At 31.7% G+C, this 14634-nt stretch overlaps 2 protein-coding genes across 4 annotated transcripts in view; both read left to right on the top strand.

Annotated features, from left to right (window-relative positions):
* LOC113391984 (protein stum) overlaps positions 1-11371 on the top strand; it is a 49559-nt gene extending 38188 nt beyond the window's left edge. The window contains exons 4-11 of one of the 3 annotated variants that reach the window (XM_026628153.2): positions 3849-3875; positions 4369-4672; positions 5117-5343; positions 5468-5594; positions 9137-9263; positions 9574-9654; positions 9809-9922; positions 11134-11371. In XM_026628153.2, the coding sequence (XP_026483938.2) occupies positions 3849-3875; positions 4369-4672; positions 5117-5343; positions 5468-5594; positions 9137-9263; positions 9574-9654; positions 9809-9922; positions 11134-11213 (1087 nt within the window). In that variant the 3' untranslated portion in view covers positions 11214-11371. The remainder of the gene's footprint in view (positions 1-3848; positions 3876-4368; positions 4673-5116; positions 5344-5467; positions 5595-9136; positions 9264-9573; positions 9655-9808; positions 9923-11133) is intronic. The other 2 variants (XM_064219279.1, XM_064219278.1) reach the window with 2 other exon arrangements.
* Positions 1-14634, top strand: part of LOC113392053 (zinc finger protein 26-like) — a 257766-nt gene that overhangs the window by 198068 nt on the left and 45064 nt on the right. The gene's annotated exons all lie outside the window — the stretch shown is intronic.

The raw sequence follows: 14634 nt of genomic DNA on the forward strand, positions 1-14634 counted from the left end.
GATAGTGACGCTGGCAACTTCTCAACTCGGAAAATTTATTAACACGACAGACTAACCGACCAAAGTCAAAACTAGCCACTACGAGCCATAAGGACTTGTGGCTAACTTGATTCATTATTTATTGGAACAAAAAGCTTAGCATAGTGATATAATTACATCAATGATTATACACATCACAAGTACACATCATCATCACTTAACTAGGCCAAAGAAGAATGTTTTGTACATTAGATGACAGTTCTTTCCTATAACATTATGCACATGATATGTTAAATAATTTTTAACACAGTCACAAATATACCTACAGCATTTTCCAGGAAGGAGTAAAGGTAGAAAAAAACCTTATATTAAAATTCCATTTCTTTAACTAATAGCTCCGTTACATATTGCACTACAAACAGTTCTTGATTAATACAACTTCATTTACAAAATATTATCCTAAAAAAGCCTGCAAATGTCTCACTAGGACAAGGCCTCTCCTTCCTTTGAGGAGAATTTTTGGAGCTTATTCGACCACGCATCTTCAATATTGGATCGCAACATTATCCAGCTTAACTATGTATACTCACTTTAATTTTACTCCCTAAAACAACTTCACTAATAAACAAAACATTACCAACAACAAATCCAATTAATTATATTGAATATCTCGACCAATTATGTTACGTCATTATAAAGTTTGAAGTCAAAGATGTTTATTTGTTTTTGTTATAGATTGAATAATTAATTTAAGTATCGTCTTTCCTTGCCCTTAACTAAAAATGACACATCAACTATTAATGGCTATTATTTAAAAAGCTTAGTTACCATTCTCTAGAACTGTTAACGCTAGTTTTATTTAGAACATTTCGAAGCAACGACAGTAATGTTATTACTTTCACACAACAATTGTAATATTTATTCAAACCGCAACCCGACACTATCAGCAGTAAACGGTGAAAACCGATCAAAATCGCTCAGGGAATACTTTCTTTAGATTATATTCTTCAAGGCAAAGTGTGTATTGTTTGAAACCACAATATGAAAGTAAATTTAGTTTACTTTTGATAAACAATTGCCTGCATTTTTAATATAAAGTAAGCAAGAAGTGCGAAACACAGTACGACGGACATCCGAGGAACTTATTAAAGCGGATGATTACAGTTTGTTTTTTTAATTCTTAACTTGATCTCATGTACGTGTACCTTTCAGCCTAGTTGGCTTTCGTTACTACAGATTTTACGAAAAATCGTAAATGTGCAAATGTAAAATATTTAAAAAAAAAACCAATCAAATACATAATATGCAGAATATTTTGTATAATGTTTTTTTTGTAATTTTGAATAAAAAAAACCAAAATATTAAGATGAGGTTTCCTAAATATGAAACAGAAACAGTTTAATAAGCATATGACAAATATCGAAATTGTTAAGGCTATATTTAAACATAATTTTATGAGGTAACGCTATTTTGGAGTTTGTTAAACATCAAACATTAATTATCAAAATGCAGATGTGCTGACGCCATCAAAGGACAAATGCCGTCTGTTAAGAATATTCTTCGTTTTGTCTTACATTATGTATGCATTGTTACCGTCAAAACTCTGTCTACGAAAATCAGAAAGTACATCAAATTATGAGCTTTATGCCAATATAAATAAGAAGAAGAATTCGGACAACGGTCAGTATCGAGCGGGTGGTGGCGTGACCACCTTCCCTATTAACATACTATTTCTAGGGTTGTATGATTACAGATTTAAGAAAATACAAATTAGACAGAGTGGGATATATACAAGCTATTATTTTTCTAACAAAAATACTTTTATCGTTTTTAATAAACTCTAACTCCAAAAAAGCTTCAGTTGTGTATGTACGACTGGCGCTCATTCAACGTTAACATCTATACATATTTGGTGTTTTTCGGGATAATAATGAATTTCAATCGCTATTGTTGGTTTGTAGTTTCTTGTTGTAAATATACTAGCATTAAATTTCCAGAAAAGTTGTTGTAGATTTTGATAAAGAAAGAGATTAAAGTGTTTTATCATTTATATTTAGTACGCTGTGGACGATTCCTCAAAGATAAACATCCTACAAAATAAACTAGTAACAACCATTCCCAACAAAACGTAAAAAAGGTCTATTTAAAATTGAACTAAAAATTCGATTCGATGCCGCTGCATGAAAATTAGAAAATGCATTTTTTTTATAGCTTCATATCAAATTTTTTTTATCAATCCAATTATTGTCAAGAGCCTCGTAACTGGCTTAGGATTAATCTATTCAATAACAAAATTCGAAGAAATTCCAACACTTTACCACGTATCGATAGATTCAACGATCATTGTATACGTAGAAAAGGGGGTTAACGTAATTTACGATGAATTACTCACCAATATCCCAATTTCCGTTGCGTATATTATCGACGTTTAATTTTCGCCAACCCTATTACATTATGCTACAGTTATGGCGTCTGAAAAATAACTTGAGTTAATTAAATAACAATTCGTTAACCTCGTTAGTAAATTTCGGTATTTAATTTTTGGGACAATTGATTTAAATTGATTAAAAATAAAAAAAACGAAAAATTCAATAATAATTTAAAAAAACATTAAAGAATTTTATTTAAAAAGTAGCACAAACGCAAATATCATCTGCATATGTTTACGAATTTTTAAAGCTTTAAGTAAAATTATTAGTGGTCTTAAAAACATTGACTTTCTCGAAGCATTGTCTTGCATAATTTCATGCATTGCGATCCATTCCGGTCGAAAACTGTAGAAACTATGCAATCTTGAGACAGACAGAAGAGTTCTTCATTTAACTAAAGAACACTGAAATGTTCTATGTAGTTAACCAATTTAAATATAAAAAAATAGTGCAAATACTCATGAGGTTAAATAACTGTTAAAGGATGTTTTTATTGGAAAGATTTACATCTAAAGTTTCATTTACGGGATTGTATCCGTATAATTACGTTTCAAAAGTGTTTCTTTAATCCTTCTTAAATTTAGCATATTTTGATTTTATATTTAAAAAAATTAAACTCATAAAAAAGTGAATCAAAAATATCACAATGAACACTAAAAAATATAGTGTTTTTACAGATTAGTAAGTTTATTTAATGTTACCCCGCATTACCCTAATTTCAGTTTCGTTTCACGTAAGCTATTTAACAATTTCTTTACCTTAATAGATCGCATAGCACTCGATACGACCCTTAACACGACCCTTTAAGAATTAGTTCACGCTAGTCTGACCTCGGCCGCCTCCGCCACGCGTCGTTCTTGCTACAGAAAATGGCGCGAAATTTTGACAATGACGTTTGAAAATGTGTTATCTGTGGAATGTTTGACGTAAATTTCAACGTTAAATTTGACCAAGAAATATGTGTACTGTAAATTAATTTGATAAAAGTGTGTGCAAGGACATGATACATAACAGAACAGTCTACATATTGCCAAATGAATTGTTGCCAAAGCGGTACGACAACGATGGGTAACATTTTCTATTTAAATAAATTTCGTATTTTCATTCAAAATTCAGTTTAAATGGTAACCTTGAAAAGAAAATCCTATTTGTCGTTGACATTGATTTATTTCAGTTTGACAAAAATATATTTTGTATTATTTTTTAAGCTTGTGCCTGTGCACGTTTAAAAATGTTAGCTATTATGTTAGCCATTTGTAGTGATCGATTGAGTTACTTAGACTCTAGGTATTGATAAACTCACAAACTTAATTAAATTTAGATTATATTGATACTTAAAGTTGATTAAAATTGTGAAAATTATATACCCATAAAAATTAGGTGATCATAATTATCGGTGATGTGATTTAAAATGATGTTTCAATGTATTTTTACTTCTAGATACGGTGGCAAAGCTGAACTCTTGAGGTAATTTATGAAAGGGAATTATGCATGTGAAGTAATAAAATATACTAAGACCAGACTAAAAATTTTTTTTATTTTAATAAAAATATATAAATAAAAATTGAGTTTCGTCTTCCGAGTAAGTAATTTCAACCCCTCCTTTCAAGTGTGCCCAACATTTGTTCTACACAAGTCTAAATATTTGATGTACCTTTAATTTTGTTGGGTAACCTTATATAAATAAAATAGTTCGACGCAACCTTTACTCATCGTATCCCTAATGATATAGCGCCTATACTTTCATATAATGAGTCTAGGTTTAGACTAGGCAAGTGCCAGAACTATTCACTAATATCTAATACAGGTACAGTCGTAAAAACAATATTCAAATTATTATATAATTAATAACTACTGACATTTATGACATCATACAGGCTTTATTTATATAGACATAAAAAAAGTGAAATTAATACAAAATACATTTTGTATAAACAGAATTATTGTCCAACTTCACCAGATTCCCACAGAGCACAAGCACCACTCCAAAACCTCCCCCGAGAGCACATCGAGAACAAAAGGACAAGAGCCCCCAATCTGACGAAATCAACGATCAGGTGCCACCACCGAAACCAAACATATGCTCCCGATTAATGAGCAAATGCAAGGCAAAGTGCTGTCCTTGCTGCGCCAATGTACAAGATGAAGGAGAAACAGAAATGGAGGACCATTTAGAACCGGTGGAAAAGAAAAAGTTTTGGAAAGATATGAACTGTTGTAAAAAGAAAGTTGCAGAGGAGGATGTGGAAATTGCAGCCGGGAAAGTGAGTATCTTCAGATATATTGACTGAAAACGTATTAAATGTCTCACTGTTAGAGGTAATATATATATTTAAGACATATAACCAGTTTTTAATATAGAGAAAATTAAAATTACAAATAATAAATATGGTAATAATATATTTGCATGAGATATTTTACGTCTGTCAAGTTAAAATGGCCGTTATTAAGTATTTCTTATGTTATGGTAATAATGCTTGTTCCGTTTTTGCTGCGATAAAATGATCCTTAAAATCATAACCTAATCGTTTCTTGGAAGATTACGAATATATTAAATATATATTATATCAGGCAGAGAAAAAATCCATGTGAAATAATTATGCTAAAACTCTTTAGTTTTAGTACTAGTTTAATGATTTTTTAAAGGCATATTAGTAAGAGAAACAAATATTTCTATAGCAAGTGAAACATTCGTAAATCTTGATCAGGGTACAACAATTGAATTTGAACACGAAACCAAGCGCAAGCGCAAGTTGCGTGACATTCTTTGTGCGTGCTGCCGCCGACGGAAGGTCGGCGACATCGAGCCTCCACAGCACGCGGAGCCCTCACCTCCCGTCATGAGCTCAGACGTGGTCCAAGAAACAGGATGCTGTGGAAAGAAGAAGGAAATAGAGAGGAGGGACAGCATATTGAGTGATCAACCTCCGTCCATGTAAGCTCTTTTATTTTGCTTTAAAGTGACTGCTAATTTGAATTAAGGTCAAATGATATGTTAATTAACTAACGTTTTACTAGGATTATTAAAGTTTTGTCATGTTGCAACTATATGTATACAGTTGCTGTAATAATCGCCTTGGCCAATGGATCCGCGGCGCGTGTCGAAAGCAATCGGAGCAATCCTCGAGTAGAAGAACAAGTCTATTTTCAAAAAATAAGAGTCTCTCGCCAACACTGCCACCCGAGGTAAGTCCATTAACAAAAAAGTATAATATCAAATAGACTTTTTTTTAAGAAAACCACAATTTAACAAAGACTGATTTGTCTGCAAGATGATTAAACGAAGCAAACATTGATGATTATTGTAATATCAAGAAAATATTCTATTTTACTGGAAACAGAAATTAGAAATCAAGAATGTTACCTTGAAATGAACAAAACTTTTTATAGCGTGTCGAAAGTGTACCGTCTACAAAAAAACACTAAAAATAAATATTCATGTTCGTTTTATTTTGTATAAATATTAATGGCGTGCACGTTTTTGGGTGTATTTAGATATAACACGAAACCACCCAAAAATATAGGTACAAATACATAATAATAAAAAATATGTTTAGGGGGCGTTCAAGTATTACGTAACGCAATTTGGGGGGAGGGGGTGTCTCGTATAACGTTACGATGCGTTACAGGGGCGGGAGGGGGTCTTTCTTACAACACGTTACGTAACATTGTTTTTTTTTTTTTTAATAAAAAATTTGGGAATTAAACCTCCCAAATTGGCAACCTGTGGGATCTATTTCACATCTCAAAAGAGTGTTCAAATGCACTGTCGTTACGTGCTTGGCAAGACTGTCTCGGACCTCAGAACTCAGACGAAAACGATTACGTATAGAGCCAAAAATTTATAAAAAATAAACAAAATCTCTTGTTTTATTTAGTATTATTACTGCAAAGTTAATTAAAACTATACCAAAGATAATAACTATAACATAACTTTTCGCGACTTTAGGATAAAAATGGTCACTTGAGTGTTATGTAACGTTTAGAGAGGGGAGGGGGGCACAGAAAAACGTTACGATGCGTTACAATGGGAGAAGGAGGGGTCAAAAATCTTCAAAAATTGCGTTACGTAATACTTGAACGCTCCCTTAACTACATACAATAGACAAATTACCATTGTAATTGAGCAGCTTACAAAAAAAATCACAAACACTGAGATAAACATATAACCACAAACCGATTAACGCTATCACGAAAACATATAACAACCATACAATTTTAATACTTGAGACTACAAATATTTCAAAGGCTATCACAATATTCGAAAATAGTACATAAATATTTATTTATATTGAGAAACTTAAAATAAACAGTACTCTCTGGAGTTCATTTAGTTGTCATCCCTACAAGCAATTGCTTTAGTTCTTTACAAGTGACCCGCGACATTTCCTCAGCTTACTGTGGTCATTCGACACGCGAAGCGAGTTGACTCAATGACGAAGAATGTGATTCGACTTATAATTTACTTAATCGTTAAGAAAGTATACGTGTTACTTTCATATGAATAATAAAATGCGGAAAAAGTTTTTTTTTTCAAGTAATATATACTTACAATTAAATAATTACCAATATCAAGGTCAATTTTCGTTCGTACTTCTGGGAAATTAATTTTATAAAACATATATTTACTTGAATTCATTAAAAAAAAGTCCCATTGTTAAACAAACGACTCTTTTTCTCTTAAAGAAAAACTGAAGCTTATTCCACGATGTTCCAATTCTAGTAGATGGATATACATATTGCGACAGAATTTTATTCGACACGTAAAGCTTTCATGAAAATCTTTTCGTTTGTTTATGTATAGGACATACATTATAAACACCAATTAAGTAACTCATCTTGATTGCCGAGATTTGTACTTGTGGTTATTGATTAAAACTTGTCCACTCAAAAAGAACTTCTCCGCTTTTATTCTTGTAACACAAAAAAGAGTTGGCGCCCAGCGTGGGACTAATTTTTTATACTATAACTTTAAAAAACTTTTAGTTTTAAAAACTTTTAAAAAATTTAATACAAAATAATATAATAAATAAATATTGGACAACATCACATACATTACTCTGATCCCAATGTAAGTAGCTAAAGCACTTGTGTTATGGAAAATCAGAAGTAACGACGGTACCACAAATACCCAGATCAAAGACAACATAGAAAACTAATGAACTTTTTCTACATCGACTCGACGGGAATCGAACCCGGGACATCAGAGTACCCATGAAAACCGGTGTACACACTACTCGACCACGGAGGTCGTCTGTTTAAATATATTTTCGACATAAATGTTAATAACTTGATGTAGCATCCCATAGGTTCAGGTCTCCTCAGTATATTTTCCTGTTTTGCCTGTAATTACATCAGCTTACTATAGTAAAATTGTCTATTTTCCAATATTCAGCAAAAATTCAAATAAAATAAATAACTATTTGCGTGCTTAGTTAACTTTTTGTTTATGTGACTATATCAAGACTTTAGACGTTCAGCGACACTAGGCATTCTTCAGCAATATAGAGTAAAGCTTTTGAAACATATATAACGTTAAACTTTTGTACATTGATACATGAAAATGAACCATTTGAATTAGAATGTGAATATACTTAACATTTAAAATAACCCGTATCATTCTTATTTACGTGAAATAGTTCAAATATTTAAAACTAAATCTTATGTAAATATTTTAAGAGTATTAATCCATACATAGATTCCTTCATACCCGTTCAGTATTTTCAGTACTAATCGTTTAAATCGAGTGAGCAAAGTTAGCGCCCTAAAAGCGTTTTTCACTACTTAAATAGAAAATATCAAAATTTCCCAACGAATATATTTTGATAGTTGATAAGAGCCGGAATAAATACCTATATTGTTATGGAAACTGCAGCAAATCCCATCGTATAACTTAAAAGATTTAGGCGATCAAATGGGAAAAACGGTTGATTTAGGTAAAAAAATTAAAAATAACTTACAACAATCATTAAAAAACTTTATAGACATTTAATTACAAGTATTATTTTCAACGGAACATTATGTCGTACCCGAAATTAACATATTTGTATTCTATACTATATGATCTTATTTTCAAGATTACCCATACCGACAATTAGGTAGAATGAACTTTTATCTAGAGACTGCGCAATGTATAAATAAATAGGTCATTGAATAAAAGGTAACAAAGAAAATAAAATCAATATAAGTCAACGATACACAATACATGTAACACTTTTAAAACCATTACAATTTCCCCATTAGTATATTCCTAGCCTTTATAACATTAACATGTGACGGTTTGGCACGCGTGACGCGAGAGCCTTGCACTTTTATAAGAATTTTCTATGAACTATGTCTCTCAACATACCATCGGGACGCAGTTCGCTGTCTACCGTCAGATCGACGCCGAAAATTGTCGTTACATCTGATCGCGAGCGAGACATTTATGTCGATAGTAATGATGAGGTATTCTAAACAGCAACATTTTTTTTTTAAAGGACGCTTGTTTCCTGTGTCTATTAATAGCGCGACTTCTCTTTGTAACTAGGGTAATTAGCTGCACGGAATCTCTAATAATTTCACTTTCAAACAAAAAAAAACCAGCAGCAAAATATCTTTGTTTATCGTTAATCACTAAAGTATTAATTCTACGGATCTTGTTGGATAGCAACCTGAAATAGCTTGCATGCAGCAGAGAATGTGACGAATATTTGCACATATAGTAAATAAAGACGTACATCTCCCAGGACACCCGCAAGAAGTTAGATCCGTCGCTGATAGAGCACACGAGCGTGATGCGTGGTGCGATACCCGTGCTGCCGGCCGTGCTCGCCTACTTCTGTCTCCTGTGCAATATATGTGTGCCTGGACTCGGTGAGTAAATCTTGTGTAACTCTGCGTATCTGTATAGATCCGCGTGTGTGCAACTACCTCTGATTTAGAAAATCTTTAATAAGATAGTACATCAAAAATCCATACTTCTTAAAATAGTCCATGTAGACCTTTAAATAAATCGATTTAAAATGATTCCCTAATTTCGTTTCGTTTGTTGTCACCGTCTTATAACTAAATCATTTTATTTTTTATAGCTCTTTAAAAAATATTTTATTAAACATTCTTTATATATAAAATGTACATGACGTTTATGTACATTTTATATAAACAATTGTATGACGGTTTCCAGGCACAATCTTCAGTGGTATGTTTTGTTTATGCTTTGGGATTCCCCGATTCGGCGTGCACGACGGCGCCAAACACAGGATAGGTGAGTTTAAAGCTTTAAATAAATATTAATATTAATCATGTTTATTGTCATACAACATTGAAGTTCGGTTTTATGTCCTTGAGGTATCGATACAAACGAATAACTAAGCCAAGATATGTGCCTAAGACGAATGTCTCATTCCGTCCCCCTACAGGATCTTTCGTCATCAACCTGCTGGTGGGGTGTGGGCAGCTGTTCACGGTTCTCTTCTGCCTGGTGGGGTGGGGCTGGTCTGTGTGGTGGGGCGTCATCATGGTCAAGACCTCGCGTGAGTACCACATACTATTTATATTTGATAAATTATTGCTTTTAACGATACGAAGTAATTAAAATATATACACGACTAAAATATATATAAACATATATACGGGTATAACTGGACATAGACAATAAATAAGAGTTTAAGTCAGTATTATCCTTACAATAATTTTGATAACTAGATATCCCGTCGGAAACATTTTCCGCATACCGACCGAATTTGCTCAAGTATTAGAGATTAGAGTTTTTGGTATCCGGCATTATCTCATTTTCATTTCTCACTTTTCATTTCCTCGGATTCCATATTATTATTTCGTCACGTGTTTATCCCTTTTATTAGAGGAATATTTAAAACCATTGTAACGCCTGTCTTTAACTCATAAACAGATGACTAAATATTGCCTTAAGTTTTTTCATCCTGCTAGAACCATCGGTTTAGGCTTTGCGTTGTATGTCAGTCAGTAATTTAAAAATGTCACGTAGATAAATAGGCAAAAATGAAAGCAATGCATCATTTGATTAGCTGTAAGTAAGCAACCTTGTCCACAAGTATTTGCATTACGCGACCAGCAATTGCGTTGGCCACGCAAACTCAGTTATGTTGTATTACAGTCACGAGATGTGCGGAGTCACTGCTGTTGTTGCTATATTATAACTTAGGATTCCAAGCGTGAGATGATCTATTGGGGTTCGGTACGATCAGTATTAATATTGTCATTCTATCTGTTATTTAAATCTAGTATATACATACATACATATATATATATTTAGCTTCTATCTATGATCTATGATTCTATATAGATCTTAATTTATGAAAAGTAATTTATCGATGAATAATATTTAATTTGCATTAAAGCAAAGAGGATTTATATTAAAATTTTACGTAACTCGAATGTCTCTTTAAGCTTCAGTTTAAAAAACGCAGAGGAAATCAAATTGACTTAATTTGGCTCCAATAATCAATATTTATTGTCTCTATCTGAATCATTAAAAAAATGCGTGCGCGTCTTGGGACACCCGACAGAAGCGATAACCTAAGCTACCAAAGTCGAACGATTTAATATTGAAATCGTTTAACTCGAGAAAAGCTCATGTTATTATTTAAGCTTTATGTACATATTAATATGAAAGAGGAGCTCGCCTACCGCTGCCGCCCGCGTAGGGGGAAGGGAGGTCATGCCTTCGGTACAGCATGAAACATATCTTATTCCCCGATTGCAGGCAGGTATCGCAAGCTGAAGGCGGAAGCGGAACAAGAGGCCGAGGCGCCGCCCGTCAGCGACAACAACCACCGCGCGTAGGCCCTCGGCGGGCGGACGCTGCAAGCGACGGACTGCGGCCATCTTACACGGTTACGTAACAAATCGATCAAATAATTATATAACTTGCTTACACTGTGCTGATAGAAGGTTTACAAGTTATTTGAATTTATATTTATTTAAAATACATACATAAAAGTCTTAACTATATCCTGAAGTCTTATATTTTGATGGTCTATGAGATTTCCTATAAAATAAACGTACCGTAATGTTTATAAAAAAACGCGAAGTAAGCGTTAATCAATAAAGAATTATTAAAAATGGCTGTAGAAGTGACACTTGCGTCATGTTTATATTATAATGCTTTATTTTACTTTTAAGGATGTAAAATAGTTATTAAATAAAATTGTATACAATGTACAATAATGCATATACTCTGAATATATATATTTATACCTTATTGTTTATATATATTTATTACTATATGTGTGGGCAACACAAACATAAAAGTTACACTTAAAGGTTTTTCTTTTTATCGACTAAGCAATAAAAGTCTGTATTAACTCCAATTTCTAATTATTGCAATAAAATAAATATGTGAAGTCAATTTTTACAATATAAATACATTTTTAAGTAATATTGGCTAAGTAAATATATTAGGAGTGAGCTGTATAAAATATATAAATTAAAATTAAACGATTACTTTATAAAACGTAATTAAATAGTAAAACTTTTTTATATAAAATCAGCGACCTATTCTTGTTATTGTACAGTATTTCCAAGTATTAGTAGAAGTCATGATGTAAGTGACGTTTATGGAAAATTCAAATTTAGCGAGCTGCAATATGATTCTGCTGGTCAGAAAGTTTTTTAACCACGAAAATTCATGGTTTTTTACTTCCATATAAAGTTTTCCGACCGTTCCAAGGTCTTTTTATAAAAGTAGGCGAACTAGAATAACAGTGGCAACACTTTAAATAAACTATGAATTTAAATATTCAGGTTTATATCCTGTATTTTGCAGTGTTGCCACGATCAAATTAAGCCCCAAGTGCTTCTATAGTGTGTAAGGTATTATAGTAAAATATTTGAGGAATCGATTGTTTATGAAATATTTGGTATTATTATTATGTTTATTTTTGTTATTAAAATAAATTGTTTTGAATATCTGTGACTAAAAAAATTAGTTCTTCTTTAACTTTTTTAGTGGTCACAAATGACCTTGACCACAAGTTTAATATAAATGTATAATATTGTAAAATTAAGACTTACGTAATAAAAACTACCAAACTAAACCATTTTATATGACCACTACACTCACTAACGCTTTTAATTGTGTTAATAATTTGAAAGAAGATCAATAAAAACTTGAAGTTTTCCTAAATATTTAAATAATGATAATTGAAATAATCAAAATTGTGATAAAACTCATTATTTTATAAATTGTTTGTGTTAATTAATTTTAGACTTGTCATGTTATGATCTATGAATTAGGTTGATGAAATTATTATTATAATAATTGTGAAGCAATATTATTTAAAATCAAACCGGGTTCTTCCAGTACAATTTATAAATAATATTACAAATTTATTTAATTGTATATTTAAGTTAAAGTTATACCTAAAGTTGCTTGTAACAACGAATAATCAATAAACATTTTACACGTGGTTGGTTTCGTTTTACTTGCATTACGACCTCACAAGTACTCCACTTATTGGAGAATAATAATCATTTGATTAATTTTATGCGATTTCATACTTTATGGTTAAAATGAGTATTCACAGTGAAAAATGTTAGAAAAGCACTTCATAGATTTATTTACGAGGTAAGTAAGAAATTGCTAAAAGCTATTGGACATATTCTGTGATTTATCTCAAGAGAGACACTTCTACAAGAGAACACTATTTTGGCAAAAACACACGGCATCAAAGCTTTAAATCTCGTTGGTTTATACTTTAATGAAATAATTCAACAAATTACCTCGAATTAAATAAAATGAAAGCTTCTGGTAGTTCTGGATCTCTACTCAAAATTGGTGAAATGAATGAAATGAATGAATGAATGAACCACAATGATCACTTTTAGGTACTTTTTACTTTTTTATTTTTGATCTCTATGAGTCGATCCTCTCTATGTTATAGATATTTGTGTTGTATCGTTTAGTGGCACTTCATTACTTTTTAAGTAAACAAGTTGACTATGATATTGCTTATAGCAATGTCAATATATTGCGATAATCCACTGACCTACGTGTGGCTTATTATAAAAAGACTAGAGAAAATCCTGTTTCCAGCTAAAATATTTTTTATATTTTAAATTTAGTGTCAATGTAACAGGGCCTCATTTCGTTTTAACCAGGTTTCATATGGTACCCAGCGATATTTCATTCATTATGACAAAATTTTCACCAAATAACAAACAAAGCAACAGTACTTCACCCAATATAAGAACGTACCATTTTTACCGAACATTAAAGTGATAATCAAGTAACCGATCTTATAACCACTTGAAGGAACTATGGTACATGTTCTATAGCCTACATTGTACATCCAAGTTCCAGGGAACGATTTTTTTAATAGGGGAGACGATTTGTGTTCAATTAGGTATTTATAAATGTCAAACAAAAACGAGATATTTTACAATGTCACTTTATTTTACCATAGTCGTTACAGTTACAATAAATAGCGATAGGATACAGAGTGAATACAAACCATCGATTATTGGGTTCTACCGCGAGTCGGCCTACAAGCAGCTCGAAACTTCAATACTCCAACTCAAAGTATTGCCGAGTTTTTTTTAATAACCAACGTCAGATCGACTGATATGACTAATTTGCTTTAACAATCTCGAATAAGTTTCAAAAATCAAAGATCACTTTAAATTCCATTATATTGAATGATTTCATTTGAACTAGTACATATACCATATTTTGAAAAAAAGGTCGTAATTTAAAACCGGAAGCAGACGTATATCACGTTGCATTAACCTAATATCTCTTTCAATTATGAGTATTGAAACCTCTGCACCATTTATAAGTATATTCGGAATTACAATCTACAAAATAAAATATATTTAAACGGACATTGCTTTGCTTTACTAGTTCGTATTCCGAATAAAAAATACAATAATGTTACTAATTCGTTTTACACAATCTATAATTTCACAAGACTTAAAATATTACACTTTTTTTGCTGTCGGTTATTTATGGGATCGGACTGAGATCCTATTTACCTTACACGGGTATTTCTATAGTCATACAAAATATTTGTATGTAAAAATATTTAAAAAAAATCATAACTACTTATTGTTAAGCAAGTTATCAAATACTAGTACAGATATGTTGAAGCCAAACCTATGAATGACATTTCGTTTTTATTTTGTATGTCGTACCGTCACAACAAAAATGAGTTCTTATATATAAATACAAAAACATTATATAATGTTACGTATATCTGCGTAACAA

The sequence above is a fragment of the Vanessa tameamea genome, chromosome 27 (genome assembly GCF_037043105.1).
Source record: "Vanessa tameamea isolate UH-Manoa-2023 chromosome 27, ilVanTame1 primary haplotype, whole genome shotgun sequence".
NCBI lineage: Eukaryota > Metazoa > Arthropoda > Insecta > Lepidoptera > Nymphalidae > Vanessa > Vanessa tameamea.